The sequence below is a fragment of the Myodes glareolus genome, chromosome 18, assembly GCF_982192425.1.
Source record: "Myodes glareolus chromosome 18, mMyoGla1.1, whole genome shotgun sequence".
Lineage (NCBI taxonomy): Eukaryota > Metazoa > Chordata > Mammalia > Rodentia > Cricetidae > Myodes > Myodes glareolus.
Window position 1 is genome coordinate 48,000,593 of NC_142043.1, and position 27,757 is coordinate 48,028,349.

At 52.1% G+C, this 27,757-nt stretch overlaps 1 protein-coding gene across 1 annotated transcript in view; it reads right to left on the reverse strand.

Moving 5' to 3' along the window:
- Positions 1–219: 219 nt before the first annotated feature.
- The window catches only part of Col13a1 (collagen type XIII alpha 1 chain), a 123,726-nt gene continuing 96,188 nt past the window's right edge, over positions 220–27,757 (reverse strand). Inside the window, exons 23-38 of the mRNA XM_087898165.1 lie at positions 27,536–27,559; positions 26,296–26,358; positions 25,375–25,419; positions 24,961–25,104; positions 24,286–24,384; positions 22,806–22,850; positions 20,269–20,310; positions 19,469–19,495; positions 19,025–19,105; positions 15,514–15,549; positions 13,287–13,340; positions 12,192–12,245; positions 11,285–11,320; positions 4,593–4,670; positions 2,016–2,054; positions 220–664 (exon numbers count right to left, since the gene is read on the reverse strand). Coding sequence (XP_087754291.1) covers positions 662–664; positions 2,016–2,054; positions 4,593–4,670; positions 11,285–11,320; positions 12,192–12,245; positions 13,287–13,340; positions 15,514–15,549; positions 19,025–19,105; positions 19,469–19,495; positions 20,269–20,310; positions 22,806–22,850; positions 24,286–24,384; positions 24,961–25,104; positions 25,375–25,419; positions 26,296–26,358; positions 27,536–27,559 — 870 coding nt within the window. The 3' untranslated portion in view covers positions 220–661. The remainder of the gene's footprint in view (positions 665–2,015; positions 2,055–4,592; positions 4,671–11,284; positions 11,321–12,191; positions 12,246–13,286; positions 13,341–15,513; positions 15,550–19,024; positions 19,106–19,468; positions 19,496–20,268; positions 20,311–22,805; positions 22,851–24,285; positions 24,385–24,960; positions 25,105–25,374; positions 25,420–26,295; positions 26,359–27,535; positions 27,560–27,757) is intronic.

A 27,757-nucleotide genomic window follows, 5' to 3' on the forward strand; every position in this document is an offset into this window, starting at 1 on the left:
AGCCCTGGGGGGGTCCTCGGTATTGCTGAACCCTCAATGCTCAAGTGGTGAATTTAGGGTTTGACATAAGAAACATCTCCTACAGGAGTCCCCACCCTCCTTTTGTTGAAGCTAACATTTCCCAATATCGCTCCACACTTCTGAGGGTTCGTGCTTCTGAGACTTCCTGCTTGCACAAGACAGAATGGATTCAATTTAGCGATTAATCAGGATCATAAATTGCCACTTTTCATTTTTTTAATAATGAAAGTCAGTTAAGCGTAAAATATTGTCAGACACATCTAGTCTGGCAGACGCCATGTATCTCCACATTTCTGTGAATTCACACGTAAGCTTGCAGCACCTCTGTGCTGGCGGCCCCCTTTGGTGCTGGAACACAATAACTTATTAAGCTGTGATATTTAATAAGTGTGCACAAATATCATGCAACATTAGGAGCAGACTCACAGACAGGAAGTGTATTAGAAACAGATTTATACAAAAACATCTTGTAAACAAAAGGGGAAGGGTTATTTTCTGTACAAAATATGCAGGCTTTCCTCTTTCTTTTTCAATGATCTGTAAGATGCATCATACTTTGGGCATTTTCAGAAAGTGAAAACTGTATAAAAATAAATATCCTATGTACAAACACACACAGGCCAATCCGAGGTTAGAGGCGTCACTGCAAAACAAAACCAGAATGACAGCGAGTTAGTTTCCGGGCCTGACCGCTGGCTTCCCTGCAGGAAAGGAGGTGGGTTTGCCTTTGATTGCATCAGAGTCTCGGACAGGGAAGTGAGGAGCATTAACCCTGCTAGAGGAAAGACCCTCATTTGGACTTGCAAAAGACAGTTCCCCACTCCAAGGGAAACTCCTTTCACTTGGAAGTTACTCCCGGATGTGACCACTAGAGGGCAGTCTCTTTATGCGGTCTTAGAAACCACGCTATGCACTACATCTGCCCTGCCGGCATTGCTGGTGTGAACCAGCAGACCTGGGGTTTTTTAGTTGCTTCTCGAACATGCTGTAGCTCTGGACAGCAGCTGTGGTTCCCCCTGCTAAGTTCAACATGTTCCATGTGCTGCCCACCAGCAACAACCTTGAGAAAGAATCTTTGGGGACCGAGGAGGGTCTTATTTAAAGTCTGAAACCTCTGAGTGAGGCTGAAGTGCAGATTGTGTGTGTGTGTGGGGAGACACCGTCCCCTCAATACTGAACTTTTTCTTTCTATAGCTTGTGAGCGCTTTAGGTACCCAGGTGTTCAGTCGAGATCTTGTTTGTCTCCCTACCTTTTCTAGTCCTGTGCATTGGCGAGATTTTGACTGTTGGGGGTACAGGGTCGCTGAGTGATCTCGTACAATTCTGAGCCACAGGCACTGACTAAGCCTAAACTCTCGCAAGTGTGGGGCCATGAATTCTACAATGAGGACATACTGGTCAGCTTGGATGATGGTGGGAGGGGCTGAGAGGATGCTGAAGAGGTGGTGAGGTGCAGGGTGACGGCTGGATACCTGCTGTAGACCATGCTGAGGACAAAGGCAGGCTTCTGTCTTTAGGTTGGGGAGTCCTGTGACTTGGGAGCTGTGGCTGAGAGGGCTGGCCTTGTGACCTTTGGCTGACTGCTTCAATGATGGCAAGTGACAATGGCATTGTGACTTGGTGATATCTTGGTATTTGGGATGCCTGCACCTCCTAAGTGAGTGGGGACTGAAATTGCATATATGTACCACCATGCAGGATTTATGCGGTGCTGGGGATCAGACTCAGGGCTTTGTGCATGCTAAGCAAACATGCTCCTCAACTGATCTACACATCTGGTCCCTTAAAACATCTCTAAGTGTTCTCCAGGTGTGTGTAGCAACTGGATATTTAATGAGTACCCCTCTCCCCTGCCAACCGCCAATGAAGTGGCACCATTTTTGACCCACATCTTGCTGTCTCATCTGCAGAAAAGCAGGATGGAAACTTTACGGCGCTGTTGGGAACGGGCTGCACCTTTGACCCCGAGGTGCAAGGGCCTCTGGGAATCTTACCTTGTTCCAGCAGCCTTGGACTGGTAAGCCATCTTCTCCCTGTGAGGAGGCAGAGAGTGCTTAGGCTCTTGAGACAGCTTAGTAGACAGCTGACAAGGACACAGACATTTCCACAGTCCCATTGAGACGCAGCCTACCCACTGTTGGCTGCTTCATTCCTTGCTCTGGGTCCCCTTAGAAGTGGGTGGGAAGCATTTAGATGCCACCGTTTTCCCCTTTGGCTAATGGTGAATGTAGCTGCCGCAAGGCTAAGCGGGACTGCTGTGACCTGTGGGCTTTGTTTGCACAGATGTCCACAAATGTCCGTGAATAGCACAGAGGACCATCTTGGTTCTGACTCGGTGGAGTGCTAGGAGCTCAGGTTACAGGGCAATTGGGCCTCCTGGTCTTCCTCTGCAAACCTCCCGTGCGCCGTGGTCCCCAGCCTGCCTGAGCTTGTTTCTCTTCCTAAGCCATGGGAGGTGTCACCCCAACAGTCCCAGATAATGGTCACTAGGCGGGGACAGGGTGGCAAGTGACAGGCAGCCTCAGGGGGACTGCAACAGGCTCTTGAGAGGTCTTTCTGACCCTGCCTCAGATACTCGAATCTGGAGGGGAACGGGACATTCAGGTGGGAAGCGACTATGTATTGGCAGAGTGAGGCAGCAGCCTCAGGACGCTGTGCCTGCGCCACGGAACATTCACAAGCCTTCTCGGGCCTGGCATTCTGGCCTCTCTGGCACACCCCGAGGCAGTCCTGGAATCTTCCAGAGGTCAGGTTTGGGGAAAGGTCAGGTGGAACCAAGAGCAGAGCTCTGGATCTTAGTCTAGGTCTAGGAGAAGGGCAACCCCATCCTGGAATTACAATCTCTGTGGTCTTCTCCACCCATTCCAACAGGGAACCCCCCAATCACCTGACATACATCAAGTTTTGCCCCAGCCCAAAGAAAACCTAGCATGCGCTAAAGTCCTGTCAATAGCTCCTGTACCCCATTCCTGCCAATTCAAAACAAAGGACATGTCATTATGTGATGTTATTGGAAAAGACACCATTTTGAATGGTCAACCAATATTTATCCTCATTTCTCCTCTCGGCTTGGACGAGGACTTGCAGGAGGTGGTGTATTTCAGTTTCGTGGTGCCCCTCTGTCCCCTTTGCAGTCTATCATGGCATGCCAAGTCACCCCACTGCCACAGTGCGGCACACTGCACACCAACTCTGGGAGGGAGCAGGGGCCTTTGAGGACCACAGTGGCATTTCCATCCGGATGGATGGTGGCAGGGCACAGAGGAAGAGCAGGAGGAGAGTGGGAAGGCCAAGGCGCCTAAGAGAAATAAGAGTGCTCAGAAGGGGGCTGGAGGGGGGAGCAGGGAGGGGGAGATGATTGGGGTCCAGGAAAGACTGCTTTTAATTCATGGAAGCGCTTTGGAAGCACCCATGCATGCGGCATGCTAGGGATGGAGGGCAGGGCCAATCCTATCGAGAGGCTTGCTTGCTACTCTGTGTGCTTGACCTGAGCAGGCTGGCTTTGCATTTGTGTTCTAAAACATCTCTGGTGCTCTTCCACGAACGCTATGGCCATCCATGCTGTCTAATGCCACCTTTTATCAGAGAGGACCTGGGGTGACGGGGTGGGGATGTGGGGCAGGGAATGCTGCGGTGACAGCAGCTTCGGGATCTCCTGGGGAAATGGAAGGCAGGGCCAGGAGTTGTCTTCTGTTTCTTTTACAGTTAAGAGGGTCATGCAGAGACTGGGGAAGTTACCGTCTGGAGCAAGACTGGGCCTGGGAGAGACCAGCACCTGAGTTTCAGCTCCAGACATGCTCAGGGGTACTTGACCACCTCCTAACTCCTCCTAACTCCATTCTAGACCTTTCTACCTCTTTTTTTTCCCAGTGAAATACCTAAAGACAAAGGGCAGAGACACCAAAGGACAGCCTGCTGGGTCTTTAGCATCTAACACCTGATCCTGGACCACACTCTAGTTTTGATGCGGTCACCTGAGCCATGACCCAGGATTCTGGACCTAAAAGAATGGACAGGGTGACCCCTACCTCCACCTTAATTATAAATAGAATGTCTCTGTCTAGAAGCATGCCTCGTGCGTGTCCCTTGCTAAACTGTGGGGGAAGGGGTATGTTCACATCTGGGCGTGGTTGGCCAGGTGACTGGCAGCTCACTCTGTGTTTGGTTAGTTTGCTTATCTTGTGCATTCATGGCTAAGGGCACCACGTGGAGGTGTGTTAAAATCCTGCCCAACGAATTGATGCCTTAGCTTCCAGAATAGTCTAGATGCAGTTAGTCAATAAGGATTGGATGCAGCCAAGACTGGCTTTGCAGGGGCCTGGTTGATGTTGCGGGGGTTACTTCAGAAGTAGTTGTAGCTTAGAAAACACCTGGCCACACTTTGCATGCAGAGGGTAACATGGCTGGGCACATCCGAAGCTTTAGGTAGCGTGACTCTTGGTGTCTACAGAGTGAAGAACCAGGAAGCAGGAGCTGGGAGAGCAGAGGAAGAGGATCAGGAGGCACGCGGGTACACACCACACACGTGGGGTAGCCCAGATTGGCCATGCAAGCAGAGGGAAATGCCATACCAGTGGGCATGGGGCATCCAGTCCGTCCAGCCCTGGTAGCCCCGGGTCCCCTTTCTCTCCTTTAAAACCTCGGTGGCCCTGTTCATAAAACCAATCATGATGATTACTGAGGTCGAAGTCAGCCGTCTCCAGCTGGGGAGCGGAAAGGCCCAGTCCTAGCCTGGCCAGGATGCAGAACCTGATACACGCAGACACTTACAAATAAGGGGAAGTGCAGTCATGGAACAAAGCCAGTCTTGTCTGCACTGAGACCCCAACCTGACACAGTCATAGAGTGTAGCATGGCTTTCAGAACCTTCCAGAGCTTTGAAAGTTCACGTTAGAAGCCAGGCCAATGCACCAATTAATTGTTGGCTTATTGAGAAGGCCGCTTGGGGCTGTCTACCCATTTTGTTCTGCAGCTTTCCAAGTCTTATCTGGGCTGCTGGGCAGTGCATGAAAAGCCCTTTATCTGGCCCTGTTCCATTCAGCACGGACTCTCAGTGGCCCTTAGGAGACTGACTGTGGGGTCTTGCATCCTGACCGAGCGAGGTCTCAGAGAGCCAGAGCTGCAGGCCACAGAGGCGGCCATGACACAAAGGACGCAAATCTTGTGTGGGTTTGCAAAGCACACTAGGGCCAGAGCCTGAGACCTTCTCCCCAAACCCTTCTGGTCCCCTCCTTCCATCCAATCCATTGTTCTCGACCTTCAAAGGAGAGGGACTCAAAGGCAAGGGATTTAGCAGAATGGCTTGCAGCTGTGGTTCTGAGGCCCCCCTCGGCAGGCAGGACTGCCAAGGCACAGACAAGCTTGGTGGCATCTGTGGAGCTCCGCTCGTCCTCCGCGCCTTTGCCGCCTTTGTTCCCAACCCGAAACCCTGTGGAAAGAAAACTCAAAACCATGCAAAGGAGGAACGAAGACATACCAGCGGGCAGGGGGCGTCTAGTCCAGGCGCTCCTTGGTCCCCTTTATCCCCTTTAGGCCCTCTAGAGCCTTTCTTCCCCCTCTCCCCCTGTAAGTAATGGTTTAGTCCAAGGTGAGGGGAGAAAAAAACAACAGCAGCACATCATCAAAACTTTAGTATCGTTCATATGTTGGAGGGGAAAGGCACGCGAAAGGACAGACGGGAAAGTAGCTTGTCTTAATGAGGTTAGCACCCTGGTGGGATTGTGGGACACATCCACCTCCCAACTCTAAGCACCTAAGAAGTAGGGGGAGGACAGGGAGGACAGGGAGGTGGCGGCAGGGGCATCTCTGAGCTGAAGTGGAAGAAGAGCCCACTAAAGACAGAAGTGCCCAATTTTGCTGATCTAAAGCCCAGGAAAGGATGAGGAGGATAGGGGGTACCTTCTATCTCTTTAATGGTTTAATCTTGAAGGGCTTTGGGCTGACAACCTCTTGTCCCAGTTAGGGTTTATTTTCTTTTTAAATAGGTGTGTGTGCGTGTGCATGTGTATGTGCGCGCACGCGTGCATATGCGACTCCAGGTATCCACAGATGTGTCAGAGCCTCCTGGAACTGGGGTGACAGGTGGTGTGGTTTGTCCCCTGTGGGTGCTGGGAACAGAACTTGGGTCCTCTCTAAGAGCAGTACACACTCTTAATCTCTGAGCCATCTCTCTGGCTCCCTCTTGCCCAGTTAGTTCTCATCCCTTTGCTGTTTCCTTAGGCGTCAAGGCGACTTTGTTTGGAGCACCGGCATGTGCTCATGTATGCGTGACTGCAGTCTATACACATGTGTACAGGATGGGGTGTGTGTGTATGTGTGTGTGTGTGCACATGCGCGTGCATGTGTGCACACACCCGGGCATATGAATGTTCTCGGGTTACTCTCCCTTGTGATGTGTCTCTCTAGTTTATTCTCTTACGTCATCACCACTTGAACTTGTACCGTTGGGCTGTTGTGATGGCCCAGCAGAAAAAGGTGCTTGCCACCTAGACTGAGACTGAGTTCACTCCCCACATGGTAGGGGAGAAGGGACTCCCACGGGCTGTCTTCTGACCTCCACGAGTGCATCGGGGCACACTTCACTGCAGCCAGCTCAGGGAATTCATTTCTTTCTGGAGGAGCTCAGCCATCCTCCTCCTAACTTAATCCTATTGTCATGTCTTGGGGTTCATCTAAAGAAGGGCTCTGTGGGTGGTGGTGGCACATGCCTTTAATCCCAGCACTTGGGAGGCAGAGGCAGGTGGATCTCTGTGAGTCTGAGGCCAGCCTGGTCTACAGAGCTAGTTCCAGGACAGGCTCCAAAACTACAGAGAAACCCTGTCTCGAAAAACCAAAACCAAAGAAACAAAGCAAAACAAAACAAAAAAAGGCTCTGGGACATTCCTCTTAAAAGTCACCTGGAAATGAATTTGCAGTTAAATTTTCATGAGTCTTGGTCCTTTAAAATGGGCCACGTATGTCCCTAGGGAGTCTCCTGGGACACTCTTCTCTGTGGAAGGTGGGTTATCTCATGCCCAGAGACTTGGATATTGCTGCTCCATCGTGGCAAGGCCAAAGGCACAGCTAGTTCTGCCACTTACTAACTTTAACGCCTGAGTTTCAGTTTTTTCACCTGGAAAATGGGAACATTACACTCACTTCCAAAATTGGTATGTAACCTGTGTACACGAAACGCTCACTGGTGGGATGCTGCATCACTCAGGAAGGGAGGGCGGCTCCTGTCACCCACGGTGATGATAGTCTTCTACTGCCTAGTGTGGGAACAAGGGCTCCCGGAGAGGGTCTTGCGTCTGCAGCATTCCTGCAGTTGTAGGCTAATGTGTGTTAAGTTTCTTAGGCAGTAGAGGTTAACGATAGTTCTGATGTTCCTCCAGACCTTTCAATGGGACCCCGATATTTTTCATTTCAGAGGCCATTTGTAATTTGCCCACACAGTACTCTGAATGACTTTTCAGAATCATGGGTGTTGAGGAGGACATGTGTGTACGTGTAGTGAAAACCCTTGGGGCAAAGGCCTGCCCACCAATGAGAAGGTTCCGGCAGGAGGATTCCCTGAGTGTGGACAAGCTGAGTCCCCCGCTGTTTGGAAGGGAAGACCCTGGGAAGTGTCCCTAAGGAACGTGGCCCTTGTTCTATGAGGACAGTTTCTTAATGAAGGAGATGGGAAGGTCTGCTGAAAGATTGGTTCCAGGTCTTAGAAGATTTGCCTCCAGCTTGCTGTGTGAGCCACCCACACTATGGGGCATCACCCCACATCAGGTGTTCTGGAAGATTCTGGAGCTACTAATGCTTTCCCTATATGTCCCCTACTGCCCACCCAAGAATGGGACATACGAGAAGTGCCCCACCCTCAGATCCAGTTAGTGAGAAGGGAGGGGCAGACGGTGACCCACAGAGATCCTTTAAACACTCCTGATGAATGTGGCAAACTGACTTCAAGAGACACAAGCCAGGGGGCAGGGAAAGGATGAGAGTGGGGGGTTCAGTGGGTGCACATATTGTGGGAAAAGAAGAAGGAGGAGGCTAGCCCAGGCCAGAAAGACCGGAGGAGAAGGGAAGGGAGGGAGCAGAGGGACTCAGGAAGGGAGGCATGTGCAAGCCCCCACCCCCAACACTCCCCCATCCCCAGGCCTGCACGGCAGAGTATGGTAAGTCTCAGCATGCTTGGACCTTTTCCGCTGGCCAGCTTGCAGGCAGCTCTACGGAAACAACCAATCAGCCAACGTCCTGATAATCACATCTCGGAGTCATGACACCTTTACCCTCTGACCCCTTTCTGCTGTTCCCACTGACTGTTCTCTAGCCAAGCCTAGCCTCACACCTGATGTGTAGTTGAGGATGAATGTGTGAACGCGGGGTCCTTCCACCTCAACCTCCCACACTCTGGGACTACAAGCCTGAGGCGCCATGGCTGGCTTTGATCAGTGTTTCTGTTGTAAATAGGGTGCCTGGGCCAAATCCACTCAGTCACTTGGAGATAAGAGGGGATGGGAGAAGGGTTCCTGCAGAGACAAGAGCAAGCACCCTTTCAATGGTCCTGTGTGTCCTTAGCAAGCTTCTGGTTTTGGATTTTGTCATTGCAAGAACCTAGCTCATTCCATGAGTGGGAAAGAAGAATGGGGCCATTTCTGGGCAAGACAAGCAACTGTGTGTGTGTGTGTGAGAGAGAGAGGGGGGGGGGAGGGGAGGGAGAGAGAGAGAGAGACAGAGAGAGAGAGAACGAGCACACATGTGTGTGCATGTGTGTATGTGTATGGGAGAGTCAGCTCTTTCCTTCTATCACGTGGGACCTGAACTCAGGTTGTTGGGCTTGGTGGCACGCACCTTTGCCTGTGGGCCCGTGTGCCGCCCAACCGTATGATTTTAAGGTTGCATCTTTGCTTAGGTAAGGTGGAACAGATCCCCAGAGCTTCTCCAGGAATGAGGAAGACCAGTTTGATGAGAGTGCATTCTGAGGCCTGCCTGTGGGAGCTACTCTCCACACCTCTAACACTGGTTATTTCCCAGAGTCACCTTCCCAGGCAGCAGCAATGACTCTTTGAACCAGAACCTTGCCTTAGCTCCTGACATATCACTTAGGTGAAAGTATCCATATCCTATATCTCCCTCAGGGCCCATTAGGGCTGGTGGCCTAGAGGCCTGAATGAAGTGATGAGCCTCAGAGTGTCTCTTTTTTTCCTTTTTAAATAGCACATTTCCTGGATGAGGAAAATGATTTGTTCCTCGAGTTGAAACCTGCTGTTTGGGACAATTTACCTTTGTGATGTGACACATTCTTTCTGACATGTCCGTCTGTCTTTCTTTCTTCCTTTATTTACTTATTATATATACAGTGTTTTGTCTATATGCTGGAAGGAGGCGCCAGATCTCATTTCAGATGATTGTGAGCCACCATGTGGTTGCTAGAAATTGAACTCAGGACCTCTGGAAGAGCAACCAGTGTTCTTAACCTCTGAGCCATCTCTCCAGCAAAGCCTGAACATGGCTTTCTTTTTCTTGGATTTCTGAGGTAAGGTTCCAGGTGAGCCTCAGAGGATATATAACCAGAGCCAGCCCCGACTTGCTGCCTTATGCCTCCTGCGAGCTGAGATTACAGGCGTGTACCGTCTGCTGAGCTTGATGCAGAGTTATACTAGAACCCTGGGCTTTAAGCAAATCTACCGACTGAGCTACACCCTCAGCTCCTGACTAAGACTCCAATGAAGAGACGCGTTCTAATTTATAAACAGGACGGGGAAAGCTACTGAAGAGCAGGAAGGAGAAATGGAGGAGAAAGATTTCCCCCACAATTTCCGGGACTTCCACAGATAGTGGTTTAGCATCCGAGACACCAGACTGGTCCATTTTCTCATCCTCCTTCATCTGTGACAAGGGTACCTCCCTGGCTCTGACTCTCCACTACAGCAGAAGAATTACCTTTACTTCAAGCGACTCAGTGCCTCCAGCCAACGGAAAAAGTCTTAAGAAGTAGAAAATGTTAATTGAGTGTAACGAAGAAAACCAGAACACATTAGAAATGAGTCAGGTAGGTTTGTGTGCCAATGAAGAAATGGAATGATCAGGTTTTCTGAAGACTCAGGGACCAGCTCCACAGCCGAAGGTGGGTCAGTTTGTTGCCGTGGGTTGCCATGTGCTCTTGTCATAGGCAGTCTGGTAGGGGTGCCTCTGCCTCCTCTCTCTTGTTCATAGGTTTTGGGAACAAGTGGAGTTGCTTTTGTGTGACTGCCGGTGGGGAGACTTTAGGAGTTTAGAAGCACCCCAATAAATACTTCTTAAATCGAGCAGAATGAATGTAACCAGGGCCAGATAGAAACAGACAGATTCTGACATGCTCTATTCCTGAAGATACAATTAGAGGTCAAAGATCAGCCAGGTTCTGGATTCATACGCTCTGCCTCTGCCTCATGGGGGGAGCTCAATTCAGCACAATTTCATGTTCAGGACAGCCGTTCTTTGCCTGCTCCTCCCCTTCCTTGCCACGTAAAGCCCATGAGGTTTACTGCCTGCTACAACATGTTCTTGGTCCTCAGGGGGCGTGCACTGCACACAGACGGGCACTGGAAGAGGCGATGAAGAGGGCCATCTCTCAGATAATGTAGTTAAATTACTGTTGCTGTGCCCAAATGCCCAAGGTCATGCCCATTATATGCCTATGGTACTGGGGACAATTAACACGTCCTCCTGAAGATGGCAGGAGCCAAGGAGAGGAGGGAGGGTCTGGAGGGTGCTGTTCATTCCATTCCCTGCCAAGTCTCTAAGAGAAATAGCAGCTGGGATCCCTTTTTGGGGGGGGGGCTTGGCTGTCCTGCTCTTGAAGCTGGAATTTATTTTCTTGGTCACCAGTGAACTGGAATGCTTGACAAAAACTAAGTTTCAGGAGGCAGAGATGAGGTGACAACGGGTCTAAAAATATCACTAAGGGGCCGGTTATCAGGGCAACACAGAGAGGACTGGATGCGAGATTCCAGTAACAGGAGCCTTGCATCCTCCTGTAACTGGATGGGGCCATGCTAATCTGACGGTTGCTGTGGGATTCATTTAGCCTTCCCTGGAACGGAGGAGAAATCCTGGCTTCAACCACAGTACTAGGCCCCAGGCTCCCCGCATGTATGGCAGGGAGCCCCTCACTGGAAAGCCTTTCAATTCAGGATGATTTAGAGGGAAAGACTATTTGTCCTGTTAGGTCAGGAGTCTCCACTTGATCATTCCATTCCATCATGAAGACATTAGTAACCAGACCCTGAGTGCGAGGGCTCAGACTTACCCGGTTTCCTTTGTCCCCGGGTGGTCCGTGTAAACCCTGCATTAAATCAGAGAAACGAAGACATGTTAATGAGAAAACACGAAACGGCCATAAGGTCCTTCCCTCAGGCTCAGAAACAGATGGATGCCCGGTTCAGTGGCGGTGGGCTCCATTACCCCCATTATACAGAAGGGGAACAGAGAAGCCAAGGCATCGAACAACTCGACTTAGAGGAGCAAATCCACGGACAAGGTTCTTGGTTTCCTTGCCCTGTCGCCCACGGGCCTGCTGACAGTCGCGTTCTTCTGGGGTGAATAAGAATTCATGGGGTGAGGAACGGATTTCATGCTGCAGTCAGGGGTGGGGACTTGGTACTCTGAGTTGAATGTTTCCACGGCTCTCCCACCAGGCCCTCGCTCTCCACTGCTGCCGCGACCCTCTTTAGAGGGAGCACCCTAGGGGGACGAGCGTTAAGCATCCACCAGCGCAGACACGCTCGTTTAGTCAGATGCACATGAACCTCGGGTGGATGGGGAAACAAAACCCAGGCTCCATGAGAGACAGCCACTTGGCGTTTGTAGCAAAGCTCCAGGCAAATGCATTGCAGATGGGAGCCGAGTTCAGTCCTCGAGGTCAGCACCCCCTTTCTGTGTTGTGGGGGATCTGGATCCTGGACAGCAGAAGCACCTCAGGGCACCTCAGGGACCCTACTGGACAGCACAGGGGCTAAAGTAGAAGGTTCCAGACGTGCTATGATGAGCACCTGTCCCCTGCTGTGCCCCACAGGGACTTCTAGCTCCTCCTCAGTTAACTCTAGGCAGTTTGTCGTTCCACCCCGGGTATGAGCTCCAGGCTCTGGGCTGTGTGTTTTGGTCCTGCTTTTAGTGGTGGGGACAGATGGACAGAGGGAAACACAGAGGAGACTCACAGGAAGCCCTGCTGCTCCCGTTGGTCCTGTCATCCCTGGGTCTCCTTTGCTGCCCTGAAAGAGAGAAAGATGCCATGTGCACAATGTGGTGGCTCCCTTCCCGTGACCGTTTTCTAAGTCCCTATGGGAAATATCTCTTTGGACAGTTGCCAGTGCCCCAGGGAACTGAAATGTGTGTGAGGCAGAGTGTGCCCTGAGAACCCTTCCACCATTTCTCCAGTACAGCCTGCTTCCTGAAAGGACGAGACAGTGGGAGGAGAGCAGGCGGTGGAGCAAGAGAGGAGCTTTGATTCCTTCTCTGAAGTCCATGCCATCATCATGGTGTGGCTAGTCCGGTCTCCCCAGGGGATCAATGATCTCAGAGAGGCTCCTGGTCTATGTAGAAGCCACCCACTCCCCCACCACAAGCCTCTCCTGGGAAGGCAAAGGGCAGAGGGAGAAAGGTGTGGGTAGAGAATACTGCAGATGCTCCGTAGGGGTGGATCAACATGGAGTCTGCCCCCTAGGGATGACAGATCCCGGGTGTGTGGAAACCTGAATGGTTGAGGGGAACAGAGTCTTGTCCCCTTCCCCCGTCCCAGAACTGAGCTGATTCTTGTTACCCTCATCCTCTTACACACCCGTCACCCTCATCCTCTTACACACCCATTCTGTGAGGAACGGATTGGGCTTCAGAAATCGTGTGTCTTGGCCATGGCCACTCAACACTAACAGTGGGAATCCTGCCCGACGCCCTGGCTTTCAGACTTACGGATGTCATCTAGGGGCTTTTTAAACCTCGCATGGCCTTCTTCCCTATCCTGTTTCTCTAAATGAGCTTAACAGAACCTGCATCCTTGAGAGCCGGCACTGTGACAGGTGCCAAGGTACCAGAGGAGAGCGAGCTTTTCCATCTCATCTGTCTCCTCGCAGCCATACAATAGTTCTCTTCTCCCCCAGGCTGCTACAGGGATAACCAGAAGTGATGGGTGGGAGCAGGGGTGAGGGCTAAGACCCTGGGGGAATGGGTCCCACGTGCAGGGATGCAGGGGATGAACAAGCCTGGCACAACCCTGCTTCCTGGTTTCCCAAGATCGCAGTTCACTGGGCACTCACCCTCTCGCCTTTTGGTCCAGCTGGGCCTGGAACCCCAATTGGTCCTGGAGTACCCTGGGGAGGTGAAAGAAAGCAGAGGTAAGGGGCCACTTGCTGGAGAGAGCCCTGAGGATCCCGCCCAGGACCTGAAGATGTGCAAAGCCTGAATCCCGGTTTTCAGGATTGGCAAAGCCAGGCTTGTTCAAGGAGGCCACTGGACCGGGCCACGATCCAATTTGGATTTAAGGGCCTTGGCGGAGTGTGCCGCCCCCCTCCTCAGAGCCAGATTCATGGGATGAAAGCCTCTCACATCACAGCCAAGCTTGCCAAGGATGAAGACAGCAGGGTAGTTGCTGGGTTTGCCACCAACAAGCACTGGGGAGGGAGGTGACCCCACCCCAGGAGTGGGGGACTTAGGGCCGGTGCCCCCTTGCTGTCACAGCTCCACATGCAGCAGGAGGGTCTTCATGCCACAGAGACCAATGCCGAGACACACTTAGAGGCAGGCGTGAGAGGGCCATCCAGCACCCCTCCCCCAACCCACTGCAGATCCACAGATCCCTAGGCCTGAGGAACAGGCAAATAGTCATGAGCTAGTAACCCTCCAATGTCAGAACCACACTGGACTTCTGGGAGTGGAGGCAGGTTCTCTACTATTTTGGGATCCCAGGGAGCTAGGGGCACTTCAGTAAGCTGGGGGTTGTTTGGACACAGAGCTGGGCTAGCTATGGAATCGGCAACCATTTCTCCCAGGTTCCCACCCACATCTATTTCACAGCCTCCTGTTTATTGGCCTCTTGGGATTTGTGTCCTACTCAGATCAAGGAGGATGCTGTCTGGCATTCTGAGTGTAGCTGGGGAAGGCAGGGGCATGGGCATATGGGAGAATGCAGATTGGCTGCACACAGAACTGTAGAGCCAGGAGAAGTTCTTGGTGTCCTCTGTGCCTTGAGGAGGAAGACAGTAGAGTGTGGATGACAGCAGTGGCTCCCCCAGAGCAGGACTGGAGGCAGGTTCTCTGCTTCCGTGTCCCACAGATGGCTCTACAGACTGACCCAGGCCTCAATTTCCCCTCTGGAAATCTAGGTCAATTAGGGAGTCTGTTCCAAGGTCTCCCGGGATAAAGATGCAGAAGCTGGGCCTGACCCCCAACTATCAGCAATACAGGACACTCCATGGCTCTTTCATACAAGGAGACAAAGTTGGCATTCAGCAGGACGAGGCTCTGATGGGTTGCCCGGGCAACCTCCTACCTCTGAAAGCTCTAGGCTCTGTCCCACAACCCCGTCTGAGTGTCTTGCACAACAGGACCCAGCTGGTTTTCTTCTCTCCCACATGGCACTCCAGTCAGCTAAAGTCACTATAGCCTTGACTTTAGGGTGATGAACCTTGGAAGGCTAAGAGGGACCTTCGCTGGCTATCCAGACATAGCTGGCTGGCTACCAGTTGCTGGGCACACAGGCCTAGTATGGCTTCCTAGCTGGGAAATTCTATGTCCTGATCCCAGAACCAATGCTGGCAAGTTCACAGGGCATTCTGTGCAGGTAAAGCAGAGGGTCGTTTCCTGTGGCCCTTCGGGACTGTGTGTCTGCAGATAAGACACTGAGAGCTCTCCTCTGGAATCAGGAGGAAAGGGGCAATGGGGGGTCCACTTGCTCTATTAGAGACCCCTTGTTGTGCTTGCAGGGTGGCTTGGGTACAACCGACAGTAAAAGGCGTGGTTAAAACGCACCCACAGGACACCGAGCTAGACTGGCCTCTGAGCTCCTACATGCTACTCTCATCCTGACCGTTCTATGTTCCCCAACAAACACTCCAGACGGGGTGACATGTGACTGGGAGGCCCTCAGGGGTAGACAGAAGATGGACAGATTTCACAGTCTGACAACGACACAGCGTGAAGGTCACACACAGACACTTGTGTTTGCTGGGGACACAGCTCAAGCCCCAGGGTAGGGTTCTCAGGCTGGACCGGACATCAGGGTCACTGCCGCTTGAGTGACTTCTGCTGTCCCACGCTCCGTGTGTCTGGTGTCCTGGAGTGTACACTGTGGCCAAGGGGTCTGAAAGGGCGTTTCTGATGTGGGCACAGAGGGGACTTCCTGGTGTCTATGGCGGGACAAAGCAGGAGCACTATCGCAGCAGGGGTGGGGTGGGGAGCGAACAAGGCCACAGCAGGAAAGACAAGAGGGATCCATAGGCCAGACAGGGACGGGCAGGGGAAGGGTGACGGAGAAATGACACTCACCGGTGGCCCAGGCCTGCCGTCCAAACCTGAAGCTCCCTGGACGAAAGGCACGATTTGACCAAAAGGAAGGGAAGAAAGGGAGTGGGGGGGGGAGAGAAAAAGGAGACAATGGGGAGGGCAGAGGTGAGTAAGCGTGACCGTGGACAGACACGAGTGCCATCAACACAATGGGGGATCAAGCTTGGGAGGACAGGGGGCGTGTTTACACGGACACTGACAAGAACACGGAGACACTGAGGGCCATGGCTGGCGGTTGAGCTGGCGTGAACCCTGGGACAGTTGCTCTGACTCTCCACAGCTCTGCCCCCCTCTCTCCCTTCACCCTGCAGGAATCCCTTATCCCAGGATGCTTTGGTGCTCAGAGAAGGGGACACAGAAAGGCATTCCTGGTCATCTGTGTGGATCCAGAGCTATGCTCCCTCTCCAGGGCAGACTACATGGAGGGTTTCCTGGGGAGGGGGTGTGATCCCAGCTTCTCTTGCACCCCTATAGAGATAGGCCATTGTGTACCTCCTAACCCCAGGAGCAATTGCGTGCTCGCTACCCCCCCATATGTGTGTGTGTGTGTGTGTGTGTGTGTGTGTGTGTGTGTGTGTGTAGGTAGGTCGGAGGACAACTTCTGAGGGTTGATTTTTCTCCTTCCACCATGTGGGTTCCAGAAACTGAGCTCAGGTTTTCCGGCTCAGAGCAAGTTCTTTTTACCCACTTAACCCTCTCGCTGGCCCCAGCACTAGCTTTTAAACCTGAATAGAAGCAGGCTTAATTCTGCTCCATCTGGGCAGGGGGAGGCAGCCCTTGGATGAGGATACCGACAGTGGCTGACATTTCTCTGGCGCTTTACAGTCAGACACAAACTTGGTTCATTCATATATATTCATATATATTCAAACAAGTGTCCTTTCCAGACAAAGGCTCTGGAGGCAGCTGGCAGGACTGGAGGTCTAAAGCTACAAATTTGTGGTTAAATGGGCCCTGAAGGTACCACTCAGCCTGCGTGTCCTGTGGCCTCATTACTCCCTGCTGACCAAATGAACGATGACTCGGTGGGGATGGGGCCTTTTTGCTAGTGCCAGACCCTGAAGTGGTTTCTGAGGTTGACAGGGGGGGACACCTAGCCAGTAAGCATGGAGTTCTTGAAAACTGTTTCTAACTGAGATTCAGACATGAGCCTCAGTCTCGGGTGGATGAGGGGAGAGACCAGAAGATGGAGCATAAGGAACTGGTCCTGAGAAAGGGTAGGATTTGTTCTCAGTGTTGGGCTGACCACCGACGTTGGCCCCAAGCTGGAGCTGAGGTTCCCAACTCTGGCGGTACATGCAGCGTCTCTCCTGGGGTTCTGTTTACAACACAGATATCCAGGTTCTACGCTGGCCCCGTTACACAACTCTTCAAGAATGGGGACCCTGGGTCAAGCCATGTTTAGAAAACTCCCAGCAGACTCCACAGTGTACTGGCACCACTGAGAGCTAAACAGAAGTGGGGGAGCCAGCAGGATAGGCCTGGAGAGGCTGCTACCTGCTGTCACATGGCTGCCGACATCCAGAGAAAGTCTAGAAGCAGCCTGGAGCATCCATGGGACGTGCAGACACGAAGCCGCCACCAAGTGCTCTTGAGGGGTTTGGGTCAGAGGGCACGGGCCAAAACATTCAAACCCTTGGTGAACCACTGGCATCACCTCCAGGGCTAGAAATGCTGCTGATCTGTTGCTCAGAATATTTATGGGGCAACTGCCTATACAATGCGAGGCATCCAGCTGTAAGACTCAAATGTGCTGGGCTCTCCTCCCTCCCAAGCCAATGTTGGCTGAGCTAAGAGACTATTCTCACGGACACTCCATAGTGCCTCCCCCGAAGCCCTTGTGAACTACAGTCTATGAACAATCTTGCTGCTTCTTTACTGTTTGTTTTTGTAGGTGTGAGCGTGGAGACACACAGACAGGTGTGGGCATGCGCGGCGCATGTATAGGTCAGGGGACAACCTCCAGCGTCATTCCTTGGGCACCTTCCTCCTTTTGTTTACGACAGGGCTTCTCATTGACCTGGAAGTTCTCTACAGAGCCCAGGTTAGCTGGCTGTGAGCTTCCAGGGATCTGTGGTTTTACCACTGCTGGAGATTAGAGGCACACACAGCTTCTGCCCAATTTCTTTTTTTTCTGTTTTGTTTTTTTGAGACAGGATTCCTCTGCGTAGCCCTGGCTGTCCTAGAACTCATTCTGCAGAGCAGGCTGGCCTCGAACTCAGATATCCACCTGCTTCTTCCTCTGGAGTACTAGGACTGAAGGCGTGCACCACCACGGCTTCACAAGGGCCCTAGGGGTCCGAGTAAAGACTCATACTTAGAAGGCAAGCACTTGACTAAGTCATCGCTCCAGGCCTTCTGTTGCAGTTTTCAAACTAAGGTAGGGACTTCTCCGTACAGACGCCTCTACCAGAAACGGTTGGAGAAACAAACATTGAGGGGCTTCTCTGTCACTCAGCTGGCGCTGTCTTTGTTTACGTCCCCTGCTGGGTGCCTGGATTACAGGCATGGGGACCCCCAGCTGAAGCCTGTCATGTTCCTGGGGCTGTTGGCGCTATGAAGGTGAACAACAGGTGATCTGTGGTTGAAGGGGTCAGGAGGGTGCTTCCGTGTGTACTTCAGTCATTCCAGACAGGGCTTCTGCAGGGGCAAGCGTCTGTCTGCTAAAGCCTTCACTACGCTGTGGGCTGTCAAGCGAATCGGCTCTTAAGCTCTTCCCACGCTAGCTGCACCAGCGAGCGGGGAAACAGTGCCTTTGGCCTCTGCTGTGTGTTTGCTAGGACTGCATTGGCTTCCCATGGTTCCTCTGCTGTTTACAGCTACCTGGGGTTAGGGACTGGCTTGGCGCTGGAGGCAGAGGAAGCCCCCTGTAGCTTCAATGGGTGAGAAGCCTTTGGCTCAGTCTAGGTACTAACTCCATCTGTGACCTTAGGACCATCAGTACAACGACATGATGGCTTGCTGAAGTCTGTTTCAGCTCTTGAAAAGCATATTCAGAGAGTGATGCATGAGTCACCAGGCTATTGGGAGGGGGGGGGGCAGAGACTCACTCAGCCTGATCTACACCTCTAGACCTGGGGTCTCCCTTGGGGCTATTTGGGATAGGCAGGGGGAGAAGAGGGGATAGCCATTGCCATAGTGCCCCAAGTCTTCTGTGCTTACCCCCTCAGGACACATCTTTATGGCTTCAAGTCAAGCCCCAGCAGGCCTTGGGTTGACCTTAGGCCTTTCTAGTTCTCCATCAGGTTGCTCCTCAGGTGTGGACCCTACCTCAGTTGGCTTCATATTGTTCCAGTACTAAGACTAGGCCTGGGAAAGATGTTGAGGGCCTACCATCTTTCCCCTCTATGAAAAGACAGAAGCCAGCACACTGGGATGCTCAGAACTGGATGTAGAGCGGTGCCCTCTCTGGTCCCTGCCCAGCAGTGAAGCCTGAGGAGGGCTACCAAGGGGGTAGCTCCTTCCAGAAGACTTATGGCTCCCTGGTACTTACAGGCAATCCCAGAGGCCCCCGGTCTCCTTTTTCTCCCTGGGAACCCTTCTCGCCTTTGGAGCCATCTAGGCCTGCTTCTCCCTGCAGGAAAGGGAGACAGAAGGCAACAATGAAGGAAGGGGTCTGCCCCAGGCAGCCCAGTCTTGTGCTCTGGGGTCCTGGAGGCTAGGAGCAGCAATCTTGCCCAACTTTATGTGGAGGGAAGGGTCTGGGGAGATGGGGCAAGAGTCTGATCATTTGTTGAGCAAGTAACTCCATGGAGTTCACAAGGCGGATGGGGAAATTCACATCCCAAAGCAGGCCATGTGTCAGTGGTGGACGCTAGAGGAACTAAAGGACTTCATTCTGTCCCGATGGTCTGCATGGTGCCATTCAGGGAGATGGATCAGCTAGGTCTCGGAAGCACGTCCCACCTACAGCATCTGCCATGTGGCCTTTTCTTACCTTTGGTCCAGGAACACCTTGGAGGCCCTGCATTGAGATGAGAACAAGAAGCATTAGAAATGCATGTGTAGGTGACCACAGAAGGGCATAGCTTTGAGGTGTATATTCTCAGGTCCCGGCTCTTGAGAGGTAGAGGGGACGATTTGAGTATGGGGTTTCCTGGGGTGGCATAAAAACCATCTGCCCCGTCAGGGACTGCTACAAAATCTCTCTGTGGCCTCCCATAGCTGACTCTGTGTTTCATTAAGGGCAGAGGAGGAAGCCGTGAAAATGGAGTGAATTAAAGTATGTGAAACACTTAGTATGTGGGACACGGGAACTTCCATTAAGTGGGGTTGACTATTAGTACTGTTGCTAGTCCAATGGGTGACCCAGAATGTAAGGAGCAGGATGGAACATGAAGAGGCACAGACCAACACCTGCTCACTTGAGGAGTTTGGGGGACCCTCTAGCTGCATCCAACTGGACTGGTTTTAATGGGTCACTTTCTTAAAAATGATCTTGCTAACAGGAAGGAGAAAAGAGCGAGAATAGACATCTGATAGGAAAGGGTTAAATGAATGTCGGGACAAAGCAGTGACAGAAGTGACAGAAGTCTATGACTTCCATACCAGTCAACCAGGCAGTGACCGAGCTTCCTGGTGTGCCACTGGGAGACACGTTTAAGATGGGAGGGAAGAGGGGTGGGGAGGGTTTGTGGAAGTGACCCAAGGCTGAGGTTGAGTTCAGTACTGCCAAGGGAGGGGATACCAGAGGGATAACCACAATGGCTGACATGCTACCGCGTCCTTGACACTTACCGGAGGCCCTGGAGGACCCTCTGGCCCTGGTGGCCCAGGAACCTATAAGGCAAAAAAGGAAGTTCCGTTATGCTCTATTATGATCCTGGTCCAGCTAAGGTCACGGGAGGATAGGAAAGCCATTGAAGGTCAGGCCAATATGCAGCCTTCCTAAAGGAGACTCAGGACAGGAACCCAGGACAAACTGTTTGTTAGTCTCACATAGAGTCAGTCCCAAACCATTTTCAAGAAACGTCTCCATCGCCTTGGTCCTCCAGGTTGCCCTGGAATACCACTTAGCTAGCAGCAGATTGATGCCATGTTGTGCATGGCAACCACTACCCAGGAAAAAAATGAGAGCCCTGTCTTCTAGATAGGGCATGATCTTCAATCTGCCCAGACTCTATCCCCTGCCATCTTCAACTCTGGCCTCTTGGCATTCATGTGTTTCCTGGACCTTGTAGACATGTGAGTTTGAGATCCTTGGTTTATGGGAGCAGACACTAGTTATCTGAAGCCAGGGGAGGCTGAGATACCACTGGAGAATCATTCTTCAGGACTAGTTCCACCCCAGGTTTGTCACGGGTGGCCAGGGACAGTTGGTTGTATTTCTTTTGAGGGTAGATGCAGCGAGAGAGACTCAGACTGGACAGGAAAACACCAGCGTCTCTGGGACTGGGGTGCTTCTGCTCAGTGGCAATCTCCTTGTGAAGGAGACCGCGTTGAAAGGCTTCCTGTGTTTGGCTTGATGGTTAGTTTTGTTAACTTGACACAACATGAAAGAGTCTCACTTTGGGTTGACCCGTGGCCGTGTCTGTGGTACATTAATAACTGATGGATGTGGGAAGAGCCAGCCCACTGTGGGCAGCATCATTCCCTAGGCTGGGGCTACCTGAACGGCATGTGTGGAGAAATGAAGCTGAGGGAGTGAGCAAGCAAGCATGCATCCATTTCTGTCTGTTCTTGACAACAGACACGATGGGACCAGCTGACTTAAACTTCCACCACCCCGACGTCCCTGCAATCATTGGACCATATCTGGAACGGTCAGCTAACTAAACCCTTTCTCCCCAAGGTGCTTTCTTTGTCAGGGTATTTTATTACAGCAGCAGACATGAAACTGGGGCACTCAGATGGGGCTGTAGCTTAGTGGCAGAGCATCTGGCTAGCATGTGGGAAGACACACACACGCGTGCACACACACACTTATTGGTCTTATTATAAATAATATATGGATCTGAGTATAAGAATGCTCGTAGAAGCCCAAATCCCACTGAGCATGATGCATTCGGGAGGCAGAGGCAGGCATGTCTCTGTGAGTTTGAGGACAACCTGGTCTACAGAGTGAGTTCCAGGCCAGCCAGGGCTACATAGAGAAACCCTGTCTTGAAAAACAACAACAGAAAAAGTTTAAAAGTAACACAGACTTATTAAATAGTTTATAAATGAAAGAGAACTGAAAGGAGGAAAAAATAATACATTTCTAGCATATCAACTGAGAAGATTGCTAATATTTTGTCCAGTATCTTCCCTCCCTTTCTGGACGTAACAGCTATAGTTGTATTTGTTTTTGTGCTTACAAGAATACATAAATATAAATTGGTTTTCTAGTCTTTTATAGCTGATATGAAACAGATTTTTTGATTTTGGGGTGTGTTCCCCCATGAGCCCCCTTCCCCAATGACACACTGGCCTTTGGTCAGGAGGGCACTGTCTCCCTGGACAGGGCCGAGAATGGCGGTTGGCACAAGGACGTCCCTCAACCATGGACGAAGCTAGTACCGCTAGCTTGTCAGCCTAAGGATTTTAATTCTTTCCATCTTGTTAGAAACACGGTCTGTTTTCAATTTTGGCTTGAAATACTTCTGGAAGGGAACTTTTGTGTGTATAATGCTTTTCCAGAATTTAGGATTAGCTTCTTTAGGGTGCAATCCATTCTTAAATAAGGAACAGCGGTAGCATACTTGGGTCTGTCTCACTGAATTCAGATGGGGCTGGTGACATTAAAGAGCGACAGGCCAGGGGACCTCGTGGGGGACCGTGACGCTTGGTGGTCTCTGGCTTTGCTCTCGGGAGGCTTCTGGACTGCCCAGACCTTCCTACCAAACTCTCTCCCATCCCCAGGATCTCCGCTGCCTCCCCTGTACAAACATGTACAGCGCTCTCCATCTTTGGCAAAGCCCGTTTCCAGACTGATTGCTTGTTCTGTATCCTTCCTCTCTGCCTCTCAGAGAATCTTCTCGGGAAAGCATTCCTCTGAAACTCTGTGATGACATCCTACATGGCCGTTCAGAACCTTCCCGAATGGTTCAATCTCTGTGGCACAGCCAGGTGGTTCTATCTACTTTTCTATGCCTACTGGAGCCTCAGGGTCTTCTCTGGGCACTGCGGGAATCGGTTAGTGTATGACCAGGGCTGCCTTGGAGCTCAGCACCTGACAGCTGCCCAGCTTCCGGCCTTCCCTGGTCAGAGACGCTAAGCAACTTGGAGAAAAACTGGTATTTCTAGTGAGGCCCTTTGTCAGGCATTACACAGAAGGAAGAGCAGGGTCCACCTACCTCTGCTCCTGGGTCACCTTTCTCCCCAGCTTCTCCTTTCTCTCCCTGTGGGCACAAAAACATCCCAGTGTGAGAGCTGCTATCCAGGAGTTTGGTCACAGGCCCACCCTCACATCTGTCATAAGCTACAAGAGCTAGGCTGTCCCTGGGGAGGTGTACTGGTAGCCAGCCCACAGGACCAAGGACCAAGACGACCCTGAGGCAATCATCATCTTTAAGGGTCTGAGACTCCAGCTCTGGGAGCAGGGCTGGTCCTGTGTGTGGTTCCTGCGGCAGACACACTGCAGGGTGGAACTGTGGCTTGCTTTTCAGTCTTGGAAGAGGGAATGTGGCCTCATGATGCCTGACACCCCTGTGACTATTTTACACACCACCACATACATGTGTTATACATACGAAAATGTAACACATGCTAAGACACGTTATAGATATGTATGCACACATAGACACATGTGTGCACATGACTCTGTCTTGGTAGTTCTAGATTCTAGAAAAGTCCTCCTGGTGACCTTCAATAAGCCATTGTGAGGTGAACTGTCCACCATGGGGAGAGACACGTGGCTGGGACCTGTAGGTGGCATGCAGGAACTGGGGGACTCAGTTCTACTATGGGAAGGGATCAGATCTTGTCAACAGCTAGTGGCTAGGAAGAGGACCACAGGCTCCGGGTAAGGACACAGACGGCCAGCGATGTGACTGCGGCCTCGGAGACCCTGGCTGGGGAACTCAGCGACGACAGGCCTCGGCTCCTGAGCCGCAGAACAGACATACTGACAGAGCCGTAGTATTTTCAGAGCTGCTGTTGTGATGGCTTAGGGTACACCGACAGACAGTGAACAGCTCAGGTCCCAGAGCCTCGGGGGAGCCAGTGGGGGAGGCGGACTGAGAAGAGACCACATCAAGTCCAGGAGCTCAGCTTCCATCTTGGAAATCGTCATGCTGAGAAGCTGTGAGTCCTCTACCTACCTGCCTGGCCCTGCTGGGTAGATGTTCACCTTCAGGGTCCATCTGACCTCTGAGGCTCTTTTACTTTTTTGTGTGTTTGTGTATGGGTGTGTGGAGTCAGGAAGTCAACCTCAAATGTCCCCCAGGTGCCTGTCTTGTTTGTTTGCTTGCTTCGTCCACACCCCCTTTTGGGGGACCCGGGGCTCAATGATTCAGCTAGGCTGACTGTCCTGTACACCCCAGGGACTTACCTGTATCTTTCTAGTTCTAAGAGCAGAATTCCATGTACGAGTTCAGCACCCTAAGTGGGCTAAGTAGCGCCTGAAGACAGAAGCTACCACATTGTGTACTGAAGAAGCTAAAACTCTGTTTGGGTCCAATCGGGACTCCAAGCCAGCTGATAGGCCTAGGCTACCACAGCCTGGCATGGTGACAGGCACTCTTAGGTGGCTGGCCCGGTGAGGAGCCCCTTGTTCATGTGCCCTCATCTGCAGCTGCCTGTGGACACCCTTGACACCCGGTCCTCTCGCCTTACTGTGAATCCTGGGAGCCCGATGGGCCCAGGTAATCCTGTCGCTCCGGGCCTCCCTTCGTCACCTGGTTCTCCTTTCTCCCCAGTTGGGCCGTCTAGACCCTACAGATCGACAAAGATCTCTGTCAGTGAAGCTCAGAGCCATCATGCTGAGCAAACGTGCCCATCTGTGGCATGCATGCATGCGTGATTCCCTTCCTCCAAGGGTGGGTGGCCAAGGGTGGTGCCATTTCACGGATGCTACTACTGAGGTCCAGAGAAAGCTCCTCAGCTAAGTCAGCAGCCTAGCTGGACTAGGCGGGGCGGGGAGGGTCCCTTCCCATTCATGCAAACTCTTCTGATGTACAGCTTCCACATGCTTCTGGAGAAGCAGGCTCACAGCCCTGCCTGTGTCTTTTTCAACAGTCCATGGGGGTTCCAGGAAAGGCATTGTTATTCCCATCTTAGAGATGGAAAACTGAGGATATGCAAGATTCAGTGACTTCCCCAAGGACACAGTTGAGGTTGGTACAGGACTCAGCTCTCCTGCGTGGGGACACTACAGGATACCAGCCTTCATAAAGTGAGTGGCAATAAAGTAAATCTTGGTTCTCTGAACGCGGGAGCAGCTGGCAGCATGCAGAGCCCAGGTCAGGCTGGAGGTGGTGCATGCAGGGTGCCTGCTGTCCAGACACTTACCTGGGGGCCTGCTTGTCCTGTCTCCCCTTTCTCCCCGGGGCTCCCTGGGGGTCCGGTCTCTCCCTTCATTCCCGGAGGCCCATCCTTTCCTGGGGGTCCTTGAGGGCCAGCGGGCCCCATATCTCCTGGTTTTCCTCGAGGTCCCTATAGAAATATTAATGACACTTCTTAGGGATATTAACTGAGAAAGGAGGGAGGGAGAGATCAGAAAAGGCATGGTGGTCAAAGGCTGGGGTCACTGGCACTGAGTGGGAGCTCATAGAGATCCCCAGGCTGGCTCTGCCAGGTAGAGCTGGAACCCCTCTTCCTGACCCTCCTAACTTTCCCTGTTTGGGCCGGCTCCTGAGCTCTCCTGCCCACACTCCCTGGGTGAGAACCACTTGCAGAATTCTTGCTGTAGACAGTGTTGCTTACCTTGTCCCCATCATGTCCTGGAGGGCCTGGCAGACCAATCTCCCCCTGCAGCAGGGGCGACAGAAACAGTTTAGAGTAGAGACGCTAATGCTCACCTCCTTGATACCCTGCCCCTGCCCCCATAGCTCCTGGAAGGCCTATGCTCAGGATCTCAAAGTATGGTGGTGAGGGGAGCTGAGCATCCTGTGACCCATGTTGTAGCCACTGTGTCACACGGCTGTCTCTGAGAGCCCTGAACGTCTCAAAGCTCCTGGTCATCATAGCCCAAACCTCCTGTCCTCACTGTCTACAGGGAGTTCCTATCCACTTCACAGCAATCTCACACCCTTCCTCATTTAGGCTGGGGGCAGGAAGGATGTGGTAAGATGATGTGGGAAGGAGCCGAGGAGAGAGGCAGCTAACTCTGCTGGATGCATCTGCAGTGACTCCCTGGAGAAGGGTACCTGGAGGAGGGCAGGCTCTCAGAGGCAGGGAGAAAACACAAGGTTTCTTCCAGAAAGCAGACGAAAGGGTTGGCAGAGGATGAGAATAATGGCAAAGGCACTGAGGGAGGGAGGTTGAGATCTGGAAAGGGGTAACCTGGGTCTGGTGGCTGTGACCAGGGGTATGTTCCAGGACCCACTGTATCTGAGGGGGTTCTCTGAAGCACAAGACCAAAGACTAACTACCAGGGAAGAATGGCAGAGCTTGAGGCTGGGAGTGAGGGAAATGGAGTGAGTGGTAGGGTCTAAGATACAGAGAGGAATGACAGGCAAGTGTGGTGATCCTGGGAAGGCGGGAGGGTCACAGAACATGGGGAGGCCCCATGATCATGTGCTCAGAATGTGTTACCCTTCCAGCATTTTAAACACCTCATTCTGCCCCCCCACCTGCCCAGTCCCCACCTCCCCAATCCCCACCCCTCAACGGGGCAAGTCTTACCCTTTGACCTGGACTCCCCGGAGGTCCAGGTGGGCCTGTTTGTCCAGGAAGACCAGGAGGACCCTAGGAAGGAAAGGAAGAACTTTAAAGCAGAAAGGGGTGGCTGTTACCAGAGGGCTCCATGTGGTTTACAGGGGTCAGTCACTTTCAAATGTAACATTTCCTCAGGGGTGTGTGTGTGTGTCCTCACACATGCACACACAAGCTACAGCCCAAATGTGGAGGTCAGGGGACAACCTCGTGGGAGCTGGTTCTTTTTTTCCCTGGATGACATTCATGTCACCAGGTATGTACAGGTATGAACAGTATACAGCTTCACCTGCTGAGCTATCTCCCGGACCCAATGCTTGGCTTTTTATGTGGGTTCTAATGATAAAACTTGGATCTTCATGTTCAAAAGTCCAGCAAGCATGTTACCAACTGAGCCATTCCCCATACCTCCAATGGCCTTTTAAAATAACATATTTTAATGTTCCCATATGAAGTTCATTGGTTCTGGAGCCTTGTGGTTTGTACCAGTGTCCAGGAATGAGGTTTCCCTGGAAATAGAGTTTGTCTGAGACAAGGTCTCGTCAGTGGCTACAGCTGGGTCAGTATTCGCTACATAGACCAGGCTGGCCTTGAACTTGGGGTGACCCTCCTGTCTCCGCCTCCCAAGTCCTAGGACTATAGATGCGAGCCACCTTGTGTGTCATCCTGCTGCGTCGTTCCCAAATATTAGAGGAACAGAGACTCCCACACTTCTGGAACCTTGGGGCACCTTTCCTTCTCCACTGTGGAGGCTGGAGTTGGTGACAGTTGTCATAACTACAAATGTTTCCCTTGAGTCTGCCGCTGGTTGGCACATGTGGAACCCAGCATGGAATTGCAGGGTTTTTCCAGGCACAGATACTGAAACTGCATAGACAGCTGCTACTCATTTTCCACAGAGAGAGAGAGAGAGAGAGAGAGAGAGAGAGAGAGAGAGAGAGAGAGAAACTGTGCCCCAGAGATGTTGTAAATACCATCCAGAGCTCACAGTGTTCCTGTGTGAACCACTGTGTAGATGAGGAACTGTCACCACCAGGAGCCCTGATAGAGGGACACACAGTTCCCTTCCCTTTCCAGGTTTGCTGCACCCTCTGCCTGGCATGGCCCAGAAGCTCAGCCCGTGCCTTCTGGAGGTCAGAGCTCTAGACTGCACTCTTCATGCCCAACCCAGCGCCTGAGGGAAAACCAGGGAGGAGCTCCCGTGACTTACCATCAAGGCCAGAGTCCTGATCTCCTGAGGGGGGAAAAAACACAGTCCATTTAGCTGAAGAACAACAGACTCCAGCTGCCAGCCCTCCTCTGCAGTCCCTCTGAAGGCACGGGGCGGAGGAAGACCTCGCAGATGGGCTCTTGGGGCTGTGCCACCCCCACACATCACAAAGAGTTGTCATTTGGATGGGAAACATCCAGATAGGGGCTCTCAAAATCTCAA